Source organism: Microcebus murinus, chromosome 16, assembly GCF_040939455.1.
Source record: "Microcebus murinus isolate Inina chromosome 16, M.murinus_Inina_mat1.0, whole genome shotgun sequence".
NCBI lineage: Eukaryota > Metazoa > Chordata > Mammalia > Primates > Cheirogaleidae > Microcebus > Microcebus murinus.
Window position 1 is genome coordinate 21,470,087 of NC_134119.1, and position 24,634 is coordinate 21,494,720.

At 38.7% G+C, this 24,634-nt stretch overlaps 1 protein-coding gene across 2 annotated transcripts in view; it reads left to right on the top strand.

The window, feature by feature from the left end:
* Positions 1-24,634, top strand: part of PAK5 (p21 (RAC1) activated kinase 5) — a 284,351-nt gene that overhangs the window by 225,959 nt on the left and 33,758 nt on the right. For both annotated transcript variants that reach the window (XM_012780805.2, XM_012780806.3), the window contains exon 4: positions 19,216-20,001. In XM_012780805.2, coding sequence (XP_012636259.2) covers positions 19,216-20,001 — 786 coding nt within the window. The remainder of the gene's footprint in view (positions 1-19,215; positions 20,002-24,634) is intronic.

Genomic DNA, 24,634 nt, shown 5'->3' on the forward strand with positions numbered 1-24,634 from the left:
GAATGAAACTTCTTATACATGCTACAACATGGATGGATCTTAAAATTATCCTCAGTGAAATAGACTAGACACAAAAAAATAAGTGTTGTGTGACTCCACTTACATGAGGAACCTAGAATAGGCAAATTCACAGAGACAGAAAGTAAATTAGAGGCTACCTGGCTGCTGGATGGAAGGGGAGCTCTTGTTTAATGGGTACAGAGTTTCTATTTGTGATGATGAAAAAGTTCTGAAAATGGATAGTGGTGATGATTGTACAACATCAGGAAGGTACTTAATGACACTGAATTATACAGTTAAAAATAGTTAAACTGGTAGATTTTATGTTGTGTATATTTTACCACAATTTTAAAAAGAGCTTAAAACAATACACATCTATTGTTCCTCACAATCCTTCAAGTTAGCAGTTTGGCCTGTGCTCAGCCAGCAGTTCTTCTGGCCTCATCTGGGCTCACTCATGTGTCAGCTGCTGAGTCAGCTAGCGGCTGGCTGGTCTAGCATGGCCTCAGCTGGGAAGACTTGTCTCTGCTCCTGTGTCTCTCATCATTCATCATGCTAGTCCAGGCTCATTCACATGGCAACTGGGCAGGGTTCAAAGCTGCACAGCCTCTAGAAGTGTAGGCTTGAATGGGCGCTACATCACTTATGCTGCATTCTATTGGTGAGAGCAAATCTGGTGGCTAAACCCAAAGTCAAGGGAAAGGGAGACAGACTTCATCTGCAGAGTCACATTGCAAAGGACCTGTATACAAGCAAGAGAGGAAAATGGGAACCACTTTTGCATCAGCCTACTCCAGTTTGACATAGTTGAGAACGTGTCAGGACACCAACTTGTGGCAGGGTCTCAGGTATCTAACCTAGGAGGTGTTTGCATAAAGGGTTTAGTGCATGATCTCAGAATTTAAAAGTGTAGGGAAATACAAACACCAGTTACTGCATTTAATTTTCTCTCCTAGTAGTTAAGCACCTATCAGATTATTTTTCAATCAAGCCTGCTACTTTGCAGACAGCACTTTGTAGAAGCTGTAACTATGTGGAGCAGCTGAGACATGGAGAGAGCCTTCAAAGTGACAGAATTTTGGAGCTAGAAGGGAGCCAAAAAAAAACCAAAAACTCCTCTCAGTGCAGACAAGGACCATAGACTCAGCAAGGTAAAGTGACATGATGAAGTCTTCATAATTGCCAATGACAGAACTTGGACTTGAATCCAGACTGTCCTTTATAGGACATGGTGGTGATCTCATTGTCCTCAAAATATGTAAACCCAGCCCAGCCATCGAAGGAATTTGAATTGTTCTTTGGGACCCTGCAAGCATTAGTCTCACCTAAGAGCTTATTAGAAATTCAGAATCTCAAGCTCCATGCCAGGACTCCTCAGTTGGAGTCTGCATGTTAGCAAGATGCCCAGGGGATTAATATGCACTGCATTAGGACACTGGTTTCCTACCTCGAATACTCATTGTAATCACTACTAGCTGGGTTCCACCCCAGGGATTCTTATTTATCTGTTCTTGGGTACAATTTTGGCATAAGGATTTTTGAAAGCTCCCCAAGACGTCACTTCTCTTGGTCTATCTCTAAAGAGCTGAAGATGTTGGCAGCTTTTCATTAGGCTTTCCCTTTGTGCAATGGGCTAGTATTTTCCTAATGAGTAAACACAATCTTTAGAAGACCCTAGTTGATGAACATGCTCCAGTGTCCTGTATGAGATGTAGGATTAAGGGATTTATAAATTGCTGAGCATTGTTTGAATATGTTTTTATAAGGGAAGGTTAAATACTGGAACTGGTAATTGAGAGGAAATTTTTTAAAACCTACTTTGTTCCCTACAAGGACTGGCATTAATGTACAATGATATCCCACATTATGAATGTGGCAAGTTATAATACAATTAAAAAGTGAGGACTAAGAAATCATGGAAGAAAGAAAAAACAAAAAGAAATAACTATTTCAAATACAATACAAATATATAGGACTTGCACACAAACATAAGCAATAGTTAAGCTATGCATTTGATTTTTTTTCATGTCTCTTGGGAGTCCAATTAAAACAGTTACAGGATTTTTATGAATAGAAAAGAGGAGTGGGAAAAGTAGAATTTTTTTTTTTAGGAAAGTAACACTTTCTAACTCTAATTTGTAAATAAATAAGGCTTTTCTAGGGGGACACTGAATGATGTAGTGAACCATGTCTTCAATAACATTCCTAGAGCAAGAGAACCACAGGATTTAATTGGTTTCTTACAGTATCTTTTTGTTAAATTTATGGTCTTGATATGAAAACACAACTGGTGGAGTGCAATTTTGGAAACAGGAAAGATAATGTTTGAGTCTTTCCTGGGGTGTGTGTGAGTGTGTTATGTGTATCCCAACTTTATCTAAGACATAAGTTAGGGAAGGGTGTTTCAATTTGGCAAAGTAGCTTAGAGAGGAGAGAAGGGGATTGGGATCATCTCTCTGTGTTTGTGCAAGAGTTCTTGCTATTGTGTCGATATCACTGAGGGAGTGAATAGGCTTATTCTGGAAACCCTTTTCAGACTCCTGCACTCTGGACATAAACTTGCCCTCTGGGATATTTGAGCACAGTCATAATAGGATAAATATGTTCCATCATTAAGTCACAGGACACATTCTAGGAACATAATACCCCAGAGGCACCCTTCCTTTCATGTTGTGAATCAATCACTCTCCCTTTACTGTTTTGGATGACTGTTTCTTTTTCTATAAAACAAAAAAAAAATGACCCTACTAATCTGGAGTTTAAGAACTAGAGAACATTTTTCCTTTGATTTTATATATGTACATATATATATATATATATATATATATATAGAGAGAGAGAGAGAGAGAGAAAGACATCTAAATATACACATATCTAAATATGTATGTGTATATGTGTATGTATATATATCAGTTAAATCTTTTACTAATAAATATACAATTTTATATACACACAGGCAGAATTGACTGATTTTCAGGGTCTCTGTTGAATTGAAATGCCTTGGGTTGTGAAAAGGGAACTTCGGGAGTCAATCAAAGGCAAATGGTTGTCAACCTAAATTAAGGCTGTTGTGGCAGAAATAATCTGATTTGGTTTATTGGAAGCCAAATATGCGGATAATTGCGGGAAGACACCCCAACAAAGCTGCAAGTGGTCCAGAGTCTGTTACCTGTTGGGAGGCTTTTATAAGAAAGTTTAGGAGAAGGGAGAGGGACTCTTCATCTCCGAGTTGTCCTTTTTCAATGGAGGGCACAAGATAGAGTTTACAGTCATTGGCTACAGATTGCAAAATATAGGCTAAAATGTCTACGTGCAAGACAATCAGTAAAACTTCATGATTCAGAAACAAATCAGCAAAACTTCATGATTCACAAGCAAATCAGCCTCCTTTTCAATGTCAGTAGGTTATGCATTAATCAGTAAGTCAACAATTTGAAGAGCTCAGAAAAGATTCTTTACTCAGTGCCAGGATGTTGCCATGAATCACAAGACCTCTCCAGGCAGGTTAATCTGGAAGCCTGCCAGATGTGTCCCGTAGGTTATCATGGTCTATCTGTGCTGCCCAGCCTTCAATGTACATATGAATTATCTGGAGATGGGCTGAGATTCTGCATTCCTAACAAGCGTCCAGGTGATGTGGATCCTGCTGTTCCCCGCTTTGAGTAGCAGGGGGAGAAGTTCTAGCAATATGGTTCCCAAACTTGGCTAAATACTGGAATTTCCTGGGGAGCCCTAGAAATTACTAACACCTGGAACCACCATCAGGGATGTAATTGGTCTGGGGACAAGCCTGGGCTTCGGGAACATTCGTAAGCTCCCAAGGGGATTCCAACATGCAGCTGTGGCTGAGAATCTCTACAGTCAAAGCTTCCAGATGAAGCAGAATCTCTCACTACCTCAGTCTTTCCTAAGGACTATTAGAAAACCTCAAGCTGCATTCTTAAATTTTTCATTGGGTTTCAAAAAGCCAAAATCTTTTAAATGTGATCTCATCTTATATCCCAGATAAATAGGCAGATATATGGATATCTTTGAGATAAATGAAACTCCTTTTGCTACCCAAAACCAAAAAGACTCATGATTTTATTCTGCATATAGCTTATCCAAATCAAAGAAATGTCATAGAGTTAGCACTTACGCTGTGCAGAAGGAAAGCTCCATAGACTTGCAGATTTCTCTGGGTGAGCCAAGTTAGTAGGTAGAAGAAAGGCACCAACCTCCACTGGTGGGATTGGTAAACAGATCGAGGATAAAGGGAGCCTGACGACTCTTAATAACATTAATATATGAGCCAGTATCTTGGATTGGGTTGAAGAGATATGATTTTCCTCCTCTCTGACCCAGCCATACTCCACAGCACCTGTTCTTCGCTCTTACTTAGACTTGCTTCAGTCTTTGACCTTGCTGCATTCTTCTTACCTAACAGTGCCCTTCTTTAATAATCACCTTCCAACTTGAATTTCTTGGTTCATCCCAATTCTATCACTCATTGCTACCTACCTGCCGCCATCCATGCATGGCAACTGCCTGGCAAACACCCATTCCAGAATGTATTCAGCAGCCCGCCTTGGCGGAAGCTGCACTCTAGGTGCTGCATATTTACTGGAAAAGTCAAGCAACCATTAGGTTTGGTGCCACTCCAGTGTATTTTAACAAAGGAATAATTTACATATAATAAAAGATACAAATCACAAATGTATAGCTTGCTGAATTTTAACATATACACATGCACTCATGTGAGCACAACCCAGATCAAGATATAGAACATTTTCATCACCCAGAAAGTTCCCTTGGGCCCCTTCCCAGTGAGCACCTTTACCTGAGGGGTAACTATTATTCTGACTTCAATCACCAAAGAGAAATGGTTGACTAATATCTAGGAAAGTATGGCAAAGCTGGTCTTAATATTTAACGGGCTTAGACGTTTCTGAGACATTTGGAAGATTTGGAGCTTAACTTTTCTCCTCTCTTTTTTCCATGGAGCCCACATTTTTCTTGGCATCTAAGACCAGCCAATTTCTGAAATATGAAGTACAGTACATAGTTATCAATTTAATACTTTAAAATCTTAATTGCCTAGCAGTTTTATTTCCAGATGAGCAAATTTCTTAACATTTATTACTCCTGCAAGAAATAATTTTCACATTTATAAAGCTCGCTTGATATGTCAAATTGAAAAAAAAAAAAGTAGACATTTAAGTTTTGGACACTCAAAAGTAGAATTTTGTTGGCCAAATTTTAAATAAACATACTTTGTGCTTCTTTATAAAGTCTATAAGAGAAAGCGAATAATTTTGACCTTTAGCACTGCATATTAGCAATATTTCAAGCATCATTTAATCAGTTGGTTTGTTTCAGGGGGAGTAGTTGCAATTGATATGTGGACCATGTACTTTGTTAGTTTTTCTAAATTTTTAAATGTCAGAATCTTGAGCAAATGTGATGTAACAAGATGTTTCCTTTGTTACACAGAAAGAATTTCAGAGTTGTTATAAAGGCTAATTATTTCAAACAGCAGTTAACTTGGTTGTTCCTCAACTCCCATAATTCTGAGTTTTAAACATCCTTTCTTTAAAAAGCTTTGTTTCTGGGAATATTTTATATTATTCCCTCATTGTGTATGTTTACACCCCTTTAATTGTCACAGAGTTGGGTGGGCTTTGACTGTCCTTCCTGCTCCTTGCAGACTTTAAGCTCAGGGTGCTGACAGGGAATGCTGCTTTCCATATTATAGTGAGAGGCACCACTTACAATGGGTAAGAGTGGGCCTTGCTTTCAAACCCTCCACCTACCTACTAAATGACATTGGGCAAGTTCCTCTCTGAGCCTCATTCCCCTTCTTTGTACAAAGGGGTAATAATGCCATACCCAGAGTCATATTGTGATGATTAAATATGGGAGAAACACTTCTAATCATCATGACTCATAGTAAATGTTTGATCTGTGTTAGTGACCAGAACCTCTTTTTTTATTTCAAATGTTTTTGTCACATGGATAGCTTTTATAATGCCTTCATCAGGGCTGTAAGTGTGCCCATCACCCAGATAGTTTTCACTGTACCTGTCAGGTAGATTTTTACCCCTACCCTTCTCCCTCCTCCCCTCTTCTTGATCTCCAATGACTTTTACTTCTCTCTGTGCCATGTGTGTCTATCAATTAGTTGCAAATTATTAGAGAGTACACGCAATGTTTGTTTTTCCAATCTTAAAATACATTACTTAGGGTAATAGTCTCTAGTTCTATCCAAATGGCTGCAAAAAATATTAATTCATTCCTTTTTATGGCTGAGTAGTGCTTCATGGTATATATAAACCACATTTTGTTAATCCACTCATAAATTGATGGGTACTTGGGTTGATCAGTAACTCTTTTAAACCAATTTATGGGATAGTGGCAGTCATTTTATTTATCAGTTCACAAATTCTTTAAAGCTTAGATCATGGTAGGGTGATAAATTCTTGTTTATGCCCATCATACCCACTGTTGCCTAAGGTTGAGCTGACCACCCAGCAAGAACTTGGCCAATGTGCTTCCATGCTTGCCGTTGCTTGAAAAATCCTTTGAGAACAGGATTGAGTTTTTTAATTCTAGATAATTAACTTGGCCCACAAACTGAATTTTCTTCGGGAGTGCGGATACCTGTGTTTCATGTTCTCCTTTGTCCCAGAACCATAGACAAAAACTGAGGTGATGCCTTTTGTGACATTTGACCCCTCCCACTGAGAGACCACATTCAACTTTTGAGGAGTCTTGCTTCGTTTTGGCATAGCGCATGAATCAAATGCTAGAAGGATTCCTCCACCCCAAAATGGGACCTGTATAAGCTGGTGTTACTCTAGATCAAGGGTCAGCAGAATTTTTCTGTAAAGGGCCCAGTGGTAAATATTTTATACCTCATGGGCCATATCGTCTCTGTTGTAACTCAACCCTACTATTGTGGTGCAAAAACAGCCATATACTATATGTAAACAAATGTGTGGCTGTTTTCCAATAAAAAATTTTTTAAAAAACAGGTGGAGGGTCAGATTTGGTCCATAAGCCATAGTTTTCCAACTATGCCATAGCACAGTTTACTCTAGATCAATGCTGTTCAATAGAAGTAAAATGCAAACCACAAATGGAAACCACATATTTAATTTTACATTTCCTAAGTAGCATATTTTTTTAAAGTTCTTGATATATTAAAACATCTTGATTCTTAAAGACTTTTAAAAGACAAAATATTTTAAATCTCAGGGACAGATGTCTTACCTTATGAATAACCTAAATTTGCTGAAGCAACCTGATTATTTAAGGCCTAATTAAGAATTTTTAAGTGACTATAGGAAATTTTGCATAGTTGCTAAAATGTTCATTTCTGGCTGATTATTTGTAGGCTATATAAATAGAATAAAATTACAACCATGAGGTTATGGCAATAGCAAATAATTTCTCAAATAAAAAACTAAAACAAACTCAAAGATGAGCCCTGGCCATGCCCCTGTTTATAGTCTTCTATGCTGACTCATCCTTTACAGGCAAAAGCATGAGATATAGCCTGGCTTAATGACTCACACAACTCAAGAGGAGCTTGCTATCTCAAGACTTATCGATAATGAGTTTCTACTCATATAAATGCCCCTTCCTCTATCCACATCAAGGATTGCCCTTCCCTATCCATAGATTCATAAGCCTTTCCCATTCTGGCAGTCTGGTTTACCTGCCTTTGTATAAATGAGCCCAAATCCTAGCTTTTATATCTGTTTTCTTCTGCATCTCCCTGCTCTGGCCAGTGTGGAAGAAAGAGGCACATACATGAATTGGGGCTGGCTGATCTGGGATGCTTCAGCAGGGATGGCTTGCCTCTGAGCCTCCCCCTGGCTAGCCCAAGTTTGCCTACCTGGGAGAAGTAGGTGAAAAAAGGCAAGGCTTCGCGTAAGCCTGGACTCAGACTTGGTATAATGTCACTTCTGCCACCTTTTTTTGTCCAAGTAAGCCACATGGGCATCCAGATTCAAGGGTAGGGGGACATAGACTCCACCACCTCCTGATACAAAGAACTACAAAGTCCCATTGCATATGGGGGGGATAATTGTCCCCATTTTGCAAGCAACTGTCACTGAGACTGATATCAACCTATAGGATTGGCCCCTGTGTGATGCATTCTAATGAATGTGCCATCTTTCACTACCTTGTGTGTGTTTATATTTCATCCTGAAATACTGAAAAATAACATATTTATTTATGCATGGTTATACTCTTTTTGATATCTACCCCCAAATCAAGCTGAGATGCCAGTTCTAGTCACAGCTCCCAGCACTCTGTCTTGGGTGCTCAATGCCATTCTTCTACCAGGACATTTTTCATGTTTTTCTGGTTCATAACTCATATTGCTCTCCTTGGTATCCCTGGAGCTGGTATGGATGTCCTGGCCAATGCCATTATGGAGAATTGGCTGGAGTTCACTTGATAGGAACACCAAGATAAAGTCTGTCTCTGCTTACTACACGCTTCTTATTCCAGCTCTGCTTTCTATTTCTAAAATCACTATAATCATTACCAATATGATATATTAGTTAGGGTGGTTCTGTGACATACATATTAACTCATATCTCAATAAATAAGCTCAATAAAATAGGAGTTTCTCACTCAATATTGAATATGGATTTTCCTGGCTAGATAGCAGCTTTTCACATGGTCATTGAATGATTCAAAATCCATCTCAGAGCTCTAACATCCCCTGGAGGCTAAGGGTATCCTCCTAGATCTTCTCCATCCTGCTGGCAGATAGAAGAATAAAGAGAAAAAAAAAAAAAGAAAAAAAGACATTTCTTTGTAGCTTTGGCCTGAAAGGGACATACATCCTGCTCATATTCCATGGGTAGGAATTGGTCCCATGGCCCCATCTACACACAAAGAGTGCTGGGAAATGAGGTTCCTGGCTGAGAACAGCTTTGCAGCAACAACTTGACACTATGGGGGTGAAGCCCAAGCTTGTTCACATGGGAGAGGCAAGGGAAAGAAGGCAGCAGCCAGCAAGACTTCCTGAGCCGAGACTCAGAATTGGTATAATGTCACTTCTGCCACCTTCTTTTGCCCAAGCAAGCCACATAGCCATCCAGATTCAAAGGTAGGGGACTTAGACTCCACTACCTCCTGATGAAAGGGAGCACACATCTTTGGTGGCCACCTAGCATGTCTGCCACAAGGATCAAGAATGCTGTTGGCCATGCCCCCTCATGTGTGAGAAAGGGGTCTTGCCTTAGTTCATTTTTAATATTTTTAAATTGTGAACTATGTGTCTTAAAAAGGTGTATTGCATGCCTCTTGCATCCCACATCATGTCTCTTTGGCCAACCTTTAGCATTCCAGCTGTTGCTGAGGCGACCTGCTGCTCACCTCAGTTGCACCACTTACTCGTGCTTCTGAACATGGTAGCGGCTTTCCTGTCACCCATGGGCTGCCTGCGGGAGTCCCCTTGGCCATTCTGACTCAGGATATGAGAGCAGGTAGATGGGTGTTCCCACCTCCCTTCCTTTGAGTGGTCAGTTCTGAGACACAGTCTTCACAGCTCTGCAGAAGAACCGAGCCCCCATTGGCCACTAATAGCCAGGCTTTTGATGCACCTTTGATTTGGCTTTTCCACCTTCCCTGTCAAACTCCTTTACCACCGCCACTGTCCTTGAGCTCACTTTCCAAAATAATTGACCACTCACAGGCAAGCCTTTGACTCAGCTCCACTTTTGGGGAGCCCAGTCTGAAACATGAATATACCACATGTAAAGTTTAAAGAATAATACTAAATTCTTTTATTTACTACCAAAGTTGTTAGATTGTGGAATCTTGTCTAATTCATCTTGGAGTACTCCCTACACCTAGAAATAATTTTTTGTTTGACTAAATCAATAAACGAATGAACAGTGATATTTCCATAAACCTCATTACTACCTAGACACTGAACCAGAAGACAACAAGCACATAATAGTTAAATTCCCAACTGCAGTACCCATAGTCTCGAAATGACTTTAAACACAGACACTCCTGGCTGTCAACTATTATCTAAGTAGTTAATTTCAGTCTGACTGCCTTATGTTCCAAGCCGCAAGAACCCAGGCTATAAACTGTTCACATTCACTTTGCCAAGTTAGCAGTAAATAGCAAGTCACTTTTGGGGATTATCCTCATATGGAACTGGTCACTAAATGTGTTGGTATCATGGGGCTTCAGGAAGCATAGAAAATGACAAATAGAACATTTTCCAATAAATGTAATGAGGAAATCTTGAGTTCTACAAAACTTACGAAACCTTTCTTAGATACATTCCACTTTCTTGTCATTTGTGCAAAACATAATATTTTTAGTTAGTGAAGAAATTGGTTTATATGGATCCCATGTGATTAAGATTATTATATAATTTTTTAGAAAGAGATTTTATGGTTAGCAATTCTCACCACCACCACCTCCACTCTGAGATTTCATACCCGAATTCTCTTTTTTCCAGGGATATGTGATTCTCAACTACTCACCCAATTATCCCCACCCACTGTGATTACCAAAAAAAGGTATATATAGAAAACTGAAAGAAAATCAATATAATATTTATTGATAATTATCTAATGAAAATATCTATTGAAAATATCTAATGATACTACAAGATCCAACCAAGAATTAGCGTTTCTTTTCATAAGGATTCAAGTAGGTTTGTTTATCTGTTGTTATTATGTACCCAGATGTTTGTAGCCACATGCCTTCATAAAAACAAGAGAAGTAGTTACTATAAATAGAGTAAGCATTTAGACAGTTTAGAAGTAGATACTTCAGAGAAAGCCTTGGTACTTAAGTCATAGGAACAGTTGGTTTGTTGGCCTCCTGAGACATGTTTACCCAGAAAGACAAAATGAAACACAGTCTAGAGGCGTAGAGAAGATATGGTTTTTGAAAAAGAAATGTGAGGTCTTATTAGGGCAAAGCTGTTAATTACACACTTCATTATTGTCAAGGTTAATACAGTCTATGAGAGCAGAGGCACTTTTTCATCTCTTCTCTGGGAACAAGGGGAGACAGCTGTTCTCGCGGACAGATCCATTATAGCTTATCACCAGCCAACAGCCCGCAGAAGCAGCGCTGTGAAATATGGCCGCTGTCACTGGGAGCCGGAACAGCCGGTCCAGGGCACGGTGGAAAGACAATGAGAACTGTGGCTTCAAGCTCAGATAGATTGGGTTGCATTGATTTTTAATGCCTGGAGGTTCCGCAGCATAAAATTCACCGATACTCTTGCAGTTATTGTATTATTGATCTCTACAAAACTGCACAATTTTGCTTTCATGAACATCAGATGCTATTGGTAACAAATAGTGGTTCTTCTGTTTGGAAACCTGGTTAAACTGTATTGGGAAATTCTGCATGTTTGAATTTTGTTAGTATTGCTTTGCTGCTTATGATTCCATAAAGTGAAACCTGTGTCAGCAAAATGAATATTGCCTCCGCTCTGGTTTAAACAGGTCTTCCTGTTCAAATAGGGTTATAATACCCTTCTTTACTTTTACATTTTTGGACAGGTCAACAATCTGTTTTTAACAAACATTTACATTTTGTGAGGCCCTGCTTGTTAACAATGAGTTAATAGCTTTCAAGAATACGAAAAAGCATATGATTTTTTTTGAGTTATACATTTACATCATCAATAAACTTTTTCAATGCTAAAAATGAAATCCAAGAAAAGACTCTTGGTTAGAACATGCTTCAATTTCTTTTGACTTTCATTTGGTTGGTTCATTGGTTGGTTGGTTTTTTGTTTTTGTTTTCAGTTTTTTAGTATAGGTAGAATAAAATGTCTTCTTTTCAAATTCCTGCAACCACACCTTCACTTTCATGGTATTCAGGTTTTATTCTTCAATAACTCTAAGAATTATAGCTTCATACAAAGATCACAATGCTGAAGAAGCAGGTGTACCGAAATGGTGAAATCTGTTAAGTTCATCATTTTGATTAAGCATAAAAAATATTTCAACTTCATAGGAGTGGGAAAATTAACAGTGTAGCTCCTAACAGTCAAATGTAACATCAAATAATTTTTATATAATATATGTATATATATTTAACACTATATACATATATATGGAACACAATATATATAATACATTTGACACTGTCTTATATATAGTTAATAAAATATTTATTTAATACTATTAGATTTGTGTGTATATATACATATAATGCTGACTCCTCTTGCACTGTAAAGTATAACTTAGTCTAATTTTTTTGTTATAAAAGTAACCTTGATTGTAGAAAACCTGGAAAATACACTAAACCCATTGTGTATGCAGTGAGGTAAGCCTCAGACCAGCAGCATGATCATCACCTAAGAGCTTTTGGAGCTCCAGCATCTCAGGCCCACACAGACCTATTGAATCAGACTCTCCCTTTAACAGGATCCTTGGGTGTTTTGTGTTCGCATTAAACTTTGAGAAGCACTGGTCTACAGCATAAATTACCCTTAATCTCCCCACCAAGAGATGACCACCATCAATATTTTACTATATTTCTATTCTTTTCCATGCTTATCTTTCGATTTAAATCTTTTTTATTGAATAATATAATATTAATAATTTTGTGATGTGCCAAGTAGTAAATCAAATAATTTTCATGCATAGGGTATATAATAAAAGCTAGAAAATTCTGCAAATTCTATCATCTCCTACATATACATGTAAATAGTACTGGTGACTTACACTAGGCAATCACCATAGAATTGACAAGAAGGAATAGTCGGTTATGTCCTTGCTTAGAATACTGGAGGAAAAGATGCAGTTTAAATCTTGAAAGTCTAATTTTGTTAATTTTTCTGACTCATATATTGCATTTTTAAGAAAGATACCAATAGAGCACAGCTCATAATTTGAAAGTATTCCACCTTTCAGATCTAATAAGGAGTATTTATATAACAATTATAATTTTTTGAACTACATCTGTTTAAATTCAAGGTATGTTACTAATTGTAGTTTTTTAAAGTCTATTACATCAATTATTCTATTTCTTCCAGCATGTAAAGCTGAGATTTATTTATTCTATCTGTTACTTAAACAGATAGAATAAATACATTTCCTAAATTTGTTTCCTAAATTTTTATGAATCTAATTTAACAGTAATTTTTTTAAAAAAAATAGTTAAATAACTACCATTTATTAGTACTTTCTATATGTCAGAAATCTTGCCAACTTTTTTGCACATATTACTTCATTAAATCATCACATTAACCCTATGAGGTAAGAATTTATTCTTGCTATTTTATGGGTTAAGAAACGATGCTTTAAAAAGTTTAAGTAACTTGTCTAATATCACATAGCTCGTAAGTGCTATATAAGCTTAATATTCAAAACAATGATAATAAATACTTCATTGTTTTTTATTCAATGGGTAGTCTTTATCTTCTCTAAAATAACATTTAGCTCATAGCAATATTAATATTTCTCCTTCTATAGAAACATATATTAACAGAATTATGCTTCTTGAGTTTCCTGCTATAAATTTGCATGAAGACTAAACATACTTCTCTGGATGTGTGGAGTGACAAGTACACAGAAACAGCAGACTCCCTGGTTTTGAGGCCACAGATTAATCTGTATGCTCAAATAGTGACCCTCTAATCTTCCACAGAAATCTGCATGAACAAACTTAGGGGACAAAAGAAAAATCTATGAAATAGTTGTTTATTACTGTTTGGTTTTTAATTTGCCAAATGCAAAACATTTATAGCACAATTGATGAGAGTAAAGGTTCTCTCTAACAGTTTTCATTATGTTATTCTTGGTCATTTAGAAATATTTGTAGATAGTATGGACATAGACCCATAGATGTATAGATACTGTAGACATCTATCTATATCTAAAATCTAAATATCTATCCATTTATATATTTTAGAATGCATGAATGGAGGGATGATGGATAGATGGATGCCTCTTTTTGACAGCTAAATTCCTTTTTTCAATATTTCCCAGAAACAAAGTGAGTTAGTTTCAAGTCTGCCCCATGAACTCATTAATGAAATTGGAAGGGTTTTAGTGGGTAAACAGGGAGATTTAAAGGACCCAGAACTTTCAAAGGAGGTATTCAATTCAATAATGTTCTTATCTCCAAGGAATCACACAGGGAAAGATTTTTTTTCCTTCCAAATATCTGTGTTCAGGTAGCAAACTTCCAAGAACAACAATTCTAGCCCTCATCATAGCCATTTATTAACTTGCTGAAGATGAATTAATAGTTTTTCTGGATGTAAATTCCAAAGGGCAAATGATTGAGATGCCAATTTGATATGAGCAGACAACCTTTTCTTCTGTAATCACAATGTCATCATGGCCCCAGAAACATTCTGATCATCTCTAAGCTTCAATCTTTCAGGAAGTGATGAACTGATGACACTTCCCTCCGATTACAGCTGTTATTTCCTCCTCCACCTGGCTCATAATTCTCCTCTTCCAGAAAACTTTCCTATATTTTTAGCTTCTTCTTCTCTGATCATTTCTTTACTCCATAGTCTTCATGTTTTACCTAGCCTTCATTCTCAATTCATTTCATATTTACACATTTCTACCCACCTGAAGGCAGTATGTTCATTGAAGGTATTAGCATATTTTATTAATAAAACTACTTTGTAGTCCTTCCCTCCATCTTCCTCTTCGATTCTGGGTTAAGGAGATCTCCGAATATCGTCAAGTGATATTGTTCTTCTTACAAACTAGAGAAGAGGTCATGAAAAAAAAAAAAAAAGAAACTAAATCACATAGCGAGTATATACTGAAATTGAGACCAGAACCTAGAATTATCCATATTTTATACATTCAACAACTCATTGCTGGGGGTGGAGTGTATAATAGAAATATGAACATCAATGACCAATGAGAAAACCAATTTGATGAGTTGTGGTGTGACACACCAAGTTTTTGCACTACCAACTGGTGCTATTTTGTTTAGCTCAAAAGAGGCTAAAGAGTACCACAGAAAGATGGCTAGACTGGGAGACGGAAGACTTGGGTTCAAATCCGGGGTCTGTCACATATCAGTTGGCAAAGTCAACTCTCAATTTTCACTCATCTAAGTGACCTAGATGATCTTTTACATTCCTCCCAATGTTAAGATGCTGGAAAGGATACTGTGGCACTAGAATTGAATATTTCATCTATTCGGAGAATGGGAAGGGTGGGAGGCAGAAAAGAAAGATTAATTGAAGTATTGTTTAAGATGGATGATACAATTTAGAGAAGTAATTTTTTTCTAGGATATAGAGACAAAGATAACATTGAATATAAAGAAATATAATGTAGTTAACTATTATTTGTCAACTTCAAAGAAAATCTGGATAAGGATTTTACTAAAGGACTATCCAAGTAAGCCCAGTAATTCAGGAGGCACTTCAAGACCTTGGTGTATCTTACAGTCATTATTCATGTGACATATCAGTCAACACAGTTGCCTGGGATTAAGCATAGCAGGAAGCTACTTTTGGGGGACCCATGAATTCCCAATAACATTTTATTTGAGTAATTTGTTCATAAAAAGAGAGAGTAGGAATGTGCAAGAGTATAATTTCTGTCCAGGACACTAGCTAAAAGACTTTTAGTTGATGCACTGTGATGTAAACAAACTGCTACTATTTTCTTAAAAATCTGTGCAAAACCTTATTGAATAGAAGAGGCAGCCAAGAGTGTAAATCAATAGGAGGTAGCAGGCCGTATGTCTAAGAGGTCTTGAAAAACATCCTGAGCAAATAGAGAAGTGGGAAACAGGAAAATGACATACAACTGAAATGAACTAGGAAGATACTCAAACAGACTTGATATTTTTGAGGCTGGGTGATTAGCATTCACAGTTAATGCATCAGAAGATGTCCATTTCATTATTTTCTCTTCCAAGGCTGCTCACCCTTCCCTGTTCACAGATATTGTTTCTCCCAAATTAATCTCTGGGGTAGGCATGGATGCTACCACTCTGAGGAAAGGTCTCTCAGAAGGGTACCTTATAATTCTCTCTCTGGGGGACGCTCCAAGAGAACAGCACCTAATTTGTCACTGGATCAATCAATTTATGCACCACAATCTCCAATAATGGCAGCATTCCCTACAAAGCAATAAAAAAGGAATAGGCGGGAAAAAAAAGGAGGATGGGCTATTAATTCATGAAACAAGCTGGATGAACGTTAAATGTAGTTTGCTAAGTGAAAGAAGCCAAACTGAAAGGCCCCAGACTATATGATTCCATCCATATGATATTCTGGAAAAGGCACAACTATAAGGATAGAAAACAGTTCATTAGTAACAAGGGTTTGGGGAGGGAATAGTGTTTGACTAGGGGGATCTCAGGGATTTTTTTTCAGGGTGGTAGAACTAATCTGTATTGCACTGTAATGGTGAATACATGATGCTTTGAGTTTGTCGATACTCATAGAACTTTGTAGAATGCAGAGTGAACTAATGTATGCAGTTTCAAAAAACAAAATGCCAACCAGAAAATCAGAGGATTCCAGGATAGAATGCAGACTGAGAAAAGAATCCAGCAATTACACACATATGATATAACCTCATTGAAGGTGGTGTAGCAAAAAAGGATATTAACCTCAATAACTTTGGAAAACAGTGCTTTGAATGCAAACTGTGAGACTAAAGTCAAAAAGAACTGGATGTAAGCATTGTACTATAGTTGATAAAGCTGTTTCCCATGGTAGAGTGAGTTAGTCATTCTGAAACTTCTGTACAATTATATAGAGACTGAATATGTGAATGAATGGCAGCTGGTAGAATTCAGGTTTTTTACTGTTAGAGAAGAAAATTAAAAATAAGTAAGGAAAAAGCTAGAATTAACTATATGGTACTAGATTAGATTCAGAGATATCAGTATGAATCCATGTTTGGCTTAATACAGATACCGATGGATAGATATAATTACAGTCCTGTACATATACGTAGATTAGTATACAAACATATATTTCCCAGCTCTGTTCACTTAGAAAGTCTGGAAGTGATGACACCCAGTGGCAATGAGTATACCCAGGGCCCAGATTTTCATTTCTAATACCATTCTCCGATAAAAGGAATCAAGACTCCTTGGAGAAATGGATGATTTGAGGTCAGGGTCAGGGAAAACATAAAATGAGCCCAGAGCTTCTTTTAGTGACAGAAAGTAAGGAATTACTCAAAAAATGAAAGGGGGATTATCAAAGAGACAGACACAGTAGCCACCCTGAAAGAACTCTTAATGATAAAAACTAGAACCATCCGAGCAACAAATCAAATAACAGAGTATTAGATTATAAATAACCTAAAGTATAAAATAAATACCCGTGAGTCCATCCATACTGACATAAATAAATGATTGAATAAATAGATAAACCGGGGGAAATAAGCAGGGCTCCTGTGCAGAAAAATTCCAAATACTTTATATAAATACCCTCCATTCCCAAAGGGGTAAAGCTTAATTCCCCACCCCTTAAGTATGGGCTACACTTAGTGACTTGTATCTAAAAAATACAATATATGGAAAGGGAGGATTACAGTGGAGAATGTAACTTTATAGTGTTAAGAAACCTGGCAAATATTACCTCACCCAAGCAATCTAGGTCACTCTCATCAGCGGGAAGTCATGCTGATGGTATGTACCCTGAATATCAGGTGATGAAATCGATACCTTACTCTGTGATCTTCCTCCTCAAAACCAATAGCCCCAGTCTAACCATGAGAAAATCATCAGACAAATCTAATTCAGAGACATTCTACAAAATACCTGATCAGGACTCCTCAAAACTGTCAAGATCATCAAAAACAAGGAAAGTCTGAGAAACAATCACAGACCAGAGGAGACTTGGGAGACAAAACAACTAAACATAATGAGTGGTCCCATATTATATCCTGGAACCCTAGGAGAAAACTAATGAAATCCACATAAATGTGGAGTTTCATTAATAATAGTGCAAGATATTAACAATAGGGGGAAATAGATGAGGGGTCTATGAGAACTCTCTATACTCTCTTTGCAACTTTTCTATTGCTCTAAAACTATTCTAAAATAAAAAGTTTATTTAAAAGAGAAGGGTATAGACCAAAAGTATTAGTCAGGGACTGTTTGGGAGAAAGAAAACAAAACCTTGTCTTTCACTATGGATAGTTTGAGAAGCACTGATCTATAAAACAGAAGCTGCAGGACAATTTAGACTTCGTCCTCCAGTTTGAAATCTTCTATTGTACTAACTGAGATGGCTTAGAACTCCTTGCTGCTTGCTCAGAGGTATTTTTCTCTTAAAATCCTGGAAGTCTGCAGTCACAACACTTTGTTCTTTGTTCTTTCATCCACCCCCATCATATTTTGCTGCAAACCTTGTCATTGTCAAGGCATAGCTGACAGGCTTTCTAAGTGGTTTGCAGTGTCTTTCAGTTCCTGGTATTCGGGTGTTATTTAGGTTCGTTGAAGAGAACAATTTGTCCCTAAGATCCAGGTACAACCACATCGTTACTGAGCCATCCAAAATTCAGCAACGATGACACACCGTAGTGTGGCCAGAGCAAACAGTACCAGTACAGTTGTACACTGAATAAGAAAATCACATTTGATCATAAATTAAATCACACATGTAATCTTCATGCTGTTCCTTATTTACAGTTTCAGAAAGTGCCTTCCTTTTCTATAAAATCTCATAACCTCAATTATTAAAAAGGTAAAAAGAAATGTATACACATTTCTAGCTCTGTTAATATTCAGGTGACTATGCTTACTGGTTTTGCAAATCATCTGAATAATAAATGTAAAAAAATAATAAATATGCTTTTTTTATAACCAACCAGTTATAGACTGTTAAATTATAATTGTCAGCTCATTGCTGGATGGTCAGGGTTTATGATTTAGGTGGAAGAGCAGAGGAAAGGGGTTTGTCCAAAAGGGGTTTGTTTTTGGACAAATAAAATAGTGATAGCCTATAGAGTGTTCTAATTGGCTTTTGATGATTAATTGATCTCTCTATTGAGAGAGATAAGAGCAAATTTGCAATTGGAGATTATTGTTTAATATTTGATTTATTTCACCGCTGAAATAAATCAAGAATTTTTTTCTGTCATTTTTTTTTTAATGAAATGTTCCTGGAGTCTTATTATCTTCTGTGGTTTAAATTGGATGGGGTGGAGGTGGGATTCGTCCATCAATTGAAACACATGAAAGGTTTTCTTTAAACAATATTCACTTTGTTGTTCCCAGACAATCGTCAGAGGAAACAAACCCTGCAAGGAAACGTCCATCAACGGCCTGCTGGAGGATTTCGACAACATCTCCGTGACCCGCTCCAACTCCCTAAGGAAAGAAAGCCCCCCGACCCCGGATCAGGGAGCCTCCAGCCATGGGCCGGGCCACTCGGAAGAAAACGGCTTCATCACCTTCTCGCAGTACTCCAGCGAATCCGACACGACCGCTGACTACGCGGCCGAGAGGTACAGGGAGAAGGGTGTCTACGGAGACGATCTGGATCTGTATTACAGAGGCAGCCACGCCACCAAGCAGAACGGGCACTTCGTGAGGATGAAACACGGCGAGGCCTACTACTCTGAGATGAAGCCTCTGAAATCCGATCTTGCCCGGTTTCCGGTCGATTATCACACCCACCTGGACGCGCTGAGCAAACCAGGTGAATACGGCGACCTCAAGTGGGGGTACCAGAGAGCCTCGAGCAGCTCCCCTCTGGACTACCCATTCCAATTCACGCCTTCTAGAACTGCAGGGACCAGCGGGTGCTCCAAGGAGAGTCTGGCGTACAGCGAAAGCGAGTGGGGACCCGGCCTGGATGACTATGACAGGAGGCCGAAGTCGTCATATCTGAACCAGATGAGCCCGCAGCCGGCCATGCGCCAGAGGTCCAGGTCCGGCTCGGGGCTCCAGGAGCCAACGATGCCATTCGGAGCAAGTGCATTTAAAACCCATCCCCAAGGACACTCGTACAACTCCTACACCTACCCTCGCTTGTCCGAGCCCACAATGTGCATTCCAAAGGTAACGTTCCCTGCCTCCCTTCCCTCAGGTGTGCAAGAACCTCCACGCAGGTGGGGCTAGCACGGGGGACCTTCTTATGTAGCCAGATGCTAAAGTGCTTACTTGCCTTTCGAGTGAGAATCCGTTACAAAGTCCCACCTTATTTCCACCCATAAGCCCCAAGGGCAGAGGGTTTAGGATGAGACACATAGGTTCATTAAAATCAAAATCTATCTTTTAGGACCTCCTACAAGGTGTCTCATTAAAAGACAAAGAAAATTTGATTTTATTGAAAGATATTCTGATATATTAATGATAAATATTATGTGATATTTTACCAAGTTCTCTGTTAAGAAGTATACAATTTTAGACCATTAAATGGAGTGATACAGTGGTTCCTGCATTCTGGCAAAGTTTACCTGGAACTCCCCAAAAGGAAAAAAAGTCAGGATAACATGGTAAGTTTTTAAGAAAGCTAATTTTATTCAATTCAAGGGATGGTACTTCATTTTGACAGAATGTTCTTTCTACTATTTTTGTTTTGAGCTCTCAATTTTTGGATGAAATTTTGGGATGAAAGATAGTAGCTAGTTGCTGGAGCTTTTTGGTATACTTTTTATTTTGTTTTGTTTGTAATTTCACTCTTGTTAAAACAAAATTTTTTTTAAATGCTAGCTGCTGGAAATTTGCTTTGAAATTTGACTAGTCCATGATATCCCAAAGTTTGGGAGAAGTTACTGAACCTAAAAGCAGAGACTTTTCCATGAGGCTCTAAGACCTTTGGAAAATACCTTAGAGAGTTTGCAAGTGTGTTATTTTGTTTTGTTTTCCGTGATATGTTAGAAATGTTTCTGCTACCTCACCAGCACAGCAAAAGTGAAAATGGAGACCAGGGCCTCTGTAGAAGTCTCAAACCCGTTGAGAGGGATGTGACTTCTAATAGGGCAGTCATGTCCATCTGTACCAAACACTCTCTTCCCAATAGGTTAATGGGCAGCACAGCAAACTCTGGTAGGCAAGCCTGCCTGTGATCAACTGCTGTATTGATTATAGGTAGTCGGTATTTTTCCTTTGCTCATTATTTCTCATAAACTTAAGCCAAGATATTGAAGAGAAGCCATTTAGGGACATCCTGGGAATTATTTAAGCCATACTTTAGAAAAAACAAAAATGCCATCACTTTAGGTCCCAAGATTTAAAATTAAAAACAAATCCTGAGAAAGAATTGAGACAGGCTCCTCCAGTTAAGATTCCAATAACGGCAATGTCTTTAATTTCATAGTGTTAATGTATTTGAACACCCACGATCAGGGTATCATGACTGCCTTCATTTCCTGTGTTCTTGCCAGGGCTATTGTTGGAAAGAGATCTAATTAACCACAAACAAAAACTAGATGGAGTCATACACTTGTATCATGATACATTAGATAGTATCTTCCATTTCCTATGCACATCGCTCTCTGTGAAAATCATAATGGTGGGAAGCCCTTCATAATTCTAGAATGAAACAAGCAAATTAACATGTTCTATATCAAGCTATATCCTCAGGCTTTGAACATTGGTGGTCTTTTTTTAATCTAGTAGCAAAGAATACGATGTTGTGTATGTGTCTATTTGAACACTTGTATTAAAGAGCTGGTTTTGGCTATAGTCATAGAGAGAATGTTCCAGAAAGCTGCCACTTTTCAGCTCTGGAGCCATATTTGGTCCATGGACATGTTTGGCCAACCCAATATTCAATTCTAACATCCAGAAAATTCGAGAGATTTCACTCAGAGTTCTTAATTTCTGGGGTTTCAGGGTTCTCTCTCTGGAAAAAAACAATATAATGATCTGGTATTCCTGGGTCTACATGTTCATATAGAATGGGGAGTAGAATTGGCTGGAGGTGAAGGCTGTCCCATGAGCAAGGACATGAGATCACCAGTTTGGCACAGCCCTGCCTAGGCTACTTCATTCTTTTTTCCCACAAGCCTAATCTTTAGAGCCTTTGGGATTGAATATCACCACTAGCAATACCTGTGCAGTCATTTCCCAGGAGGGAAAACTGAGGCACAGAGAGTCACATGGCACAATTAAGGTTTCATGGTTAGTTGGTTGCAAAACAAAGACGAGAATCCAAGTCTAGTGTTTCTCTCGTCCACTGCTTACCTACTATGTGAGCAGATGTTATTTCAGGGGTTCAGCTGCATTTGCCAATAAAACCTGTGAGAAGTCTCAGTGGCCACTAGAATTTTAGGGTAAGTGGAGGAACAGAAAGAAGGAATGAGGGAGGGAGGGGGTAATTTGCCTTATTCCTTGCAGTTTCCCTCTTGCTAGACTTCCAAATATAAGGCAAAGCAGACCTGCCCTGAAATCTAGCTTGTCAAACCCAAAAACAACAGAGACTATTGTGGCTCAGCCTTTATAATCAGGACTCCAAACACAGGAAACTCGTGAGAAATTCATGAGCAGGTTTTGTGCGAGGGTAGGAGGTGGGAGGCATGTTAGTAATTAAAACGTTTACTTGATTAAAAATATAACATCTCTCTAAAAAGACTTAGGTGCCTGTGTCTTTAGAACTGTACTCTTAAAAATCCACCAATCACATGTGGATTTCCAGCTGAGGAAAGAAATAACGGATCACGACTCAGATAATTTGGCTTTGCCTCGAGGAAAATCCTAGAGGGTGGGTGACGTTCACATCTCCGATGATAAGAGAAAGCACGAAACTTGTGTCGGTCTCCAGATGGAGCAAAAATGAAGAGGGGGTGTATGGTGTGTGTGTGGTGTGTGGCACCAGTTCTACATTTGGGCCTAAAGAAAAAAAAAATACTAATATTATCCCACCGTGAAAAGCTCCTCCAGTGTTATCTACCTACCTAATTTTCCTGTTAGCATGACAGGAATCAAGAGTGTTATGAAATCTGTTGATATTGCATCCACTCTCTACTTTTAAATGTTTTCATCTGGGGCTGAGCAGATGAAACCTCGAGGGTGGGCAGGAGATAAAGCCAAACAAAACCGTATAGCATCATTCCTACCCCAGAACTGTAAAAACTTCCAGATGTAGAGAGAAAGTGCTTTCCGCCCTCCCCTAGATAAGTCTGCCTTCCAGGGAGGGAAACTGGCTGGAGATATTGTCACCATGTATTTGATTTTGCTCATTCTGAGGCTCTCCCGGGACCAGGCAGCTGCCTGCTCGTGTGTGTTGGTATGAGCCCAGCACATCCGTTTCCTTGCTCTGGCTGCAACCGCTGGGAAGCCCCAGCATAACAATCCTGCCAGTTTATTAAGCACTTGCTGTGTGCCAGACACATGCCTTGTTGAGCTTCACAGATCTGTAAGGCTGGAATTCTTGCCACCTTCATACAGATGAGGAAACTGAGGTTTTGAGAGGTTTAGTAGCAGTTTGGGCAACTCACTGCAGAGCCAGGACCCAACTCCTGGGGCTTAATACTTTCACCAGACATTGCATGCATCTCCACACATGGCACAGGGGCAGCTTCTGAGGGTACAAAGCCTGCACCCTGCCTTATTACAAGCTCCTTTTAATATCTGAAGCAATGAAGTTATATTAGCAATAAATAGTTTAATTAGCAATTAGTTCAGCACTTAAGTGGCATCATCCTGTTTCACTGTATAGCAGTGAATCTTTATAAACTTCCCCAAGTTTATGAAGTCACATGGCTAAGCCAGGACTCAAAACTATGTTCCTCTGACTCCAAAGTCTATGTGTTTTGAAATATTCCCATTTCCATAGATAAAAATCCAGGGGCAAAAATGTGGACATGAGGTCTCCGGGCCCCAACACACATGCTGCAGGCGGCCCTCACCTTGCTGCTCACTCTGTAGTCTCAACCTTGACACTGTCAACATTTTGGACCTGGTAATTCTTTGTTGTAGAGGTCTGTCCTGTACATCATCAGATATTTAGCAGTGTCTCTTACCTGTACCTACGAGATGCCCATAGTGTCCCTTCCTCACTCGTTAACGACCAAAATATACCTGCCAAATGTCCACTGGGCAGGGGAGGGCACACTTGGCCCCAGTTAAGAACCATTGTTTTATAGCTACCATTGGTGAAGCACATATTGCCAGTTAAGACTGCAGATTTTGGAGATGAACTGGCTGGGTTTGAGTCTTGAAGTTGCTTAACTGTGCTTCCACTTCTTTAGTTATAAAACAAGGATAAAGAGTCCCTGCCTCATCATGCTATATGAAAGCTAGGTTAATAAATTAGAACAGCTTTATTTATTTATTTTGAGTCAGGATCTCTCTTTGTCATCCAGGCTGGAATATTATCATAGCTCACTACAGCCTAAAACTCCTAGACTCAAGCAATCCTCTCACACAGCCTCTTGAGTAGCTGGAACTACAGGCACATACCACCACACCTGGCTAAGTTTTCTTATTTTTTGTAGATATGGGGTCTCCCTATGTTGCTCAGGCTAGTATCAAACTCCTGGCCACAAGCAATCCTTCTGCCCACCCCAGTGATACACATAGTCTACACATCAGTCTTGTGTAGCATGTTTTGTAGACAGATGGTGGCTATGATGTGAGGGTTACTATTTTGCAAGCACTCTGTTGAGCATTTTGCAAACATTACCCAATTTAGTCCTCACACAACAATTCCAGAAGAATTCAGGATCATCTTCCTTTGAGAGTAGCT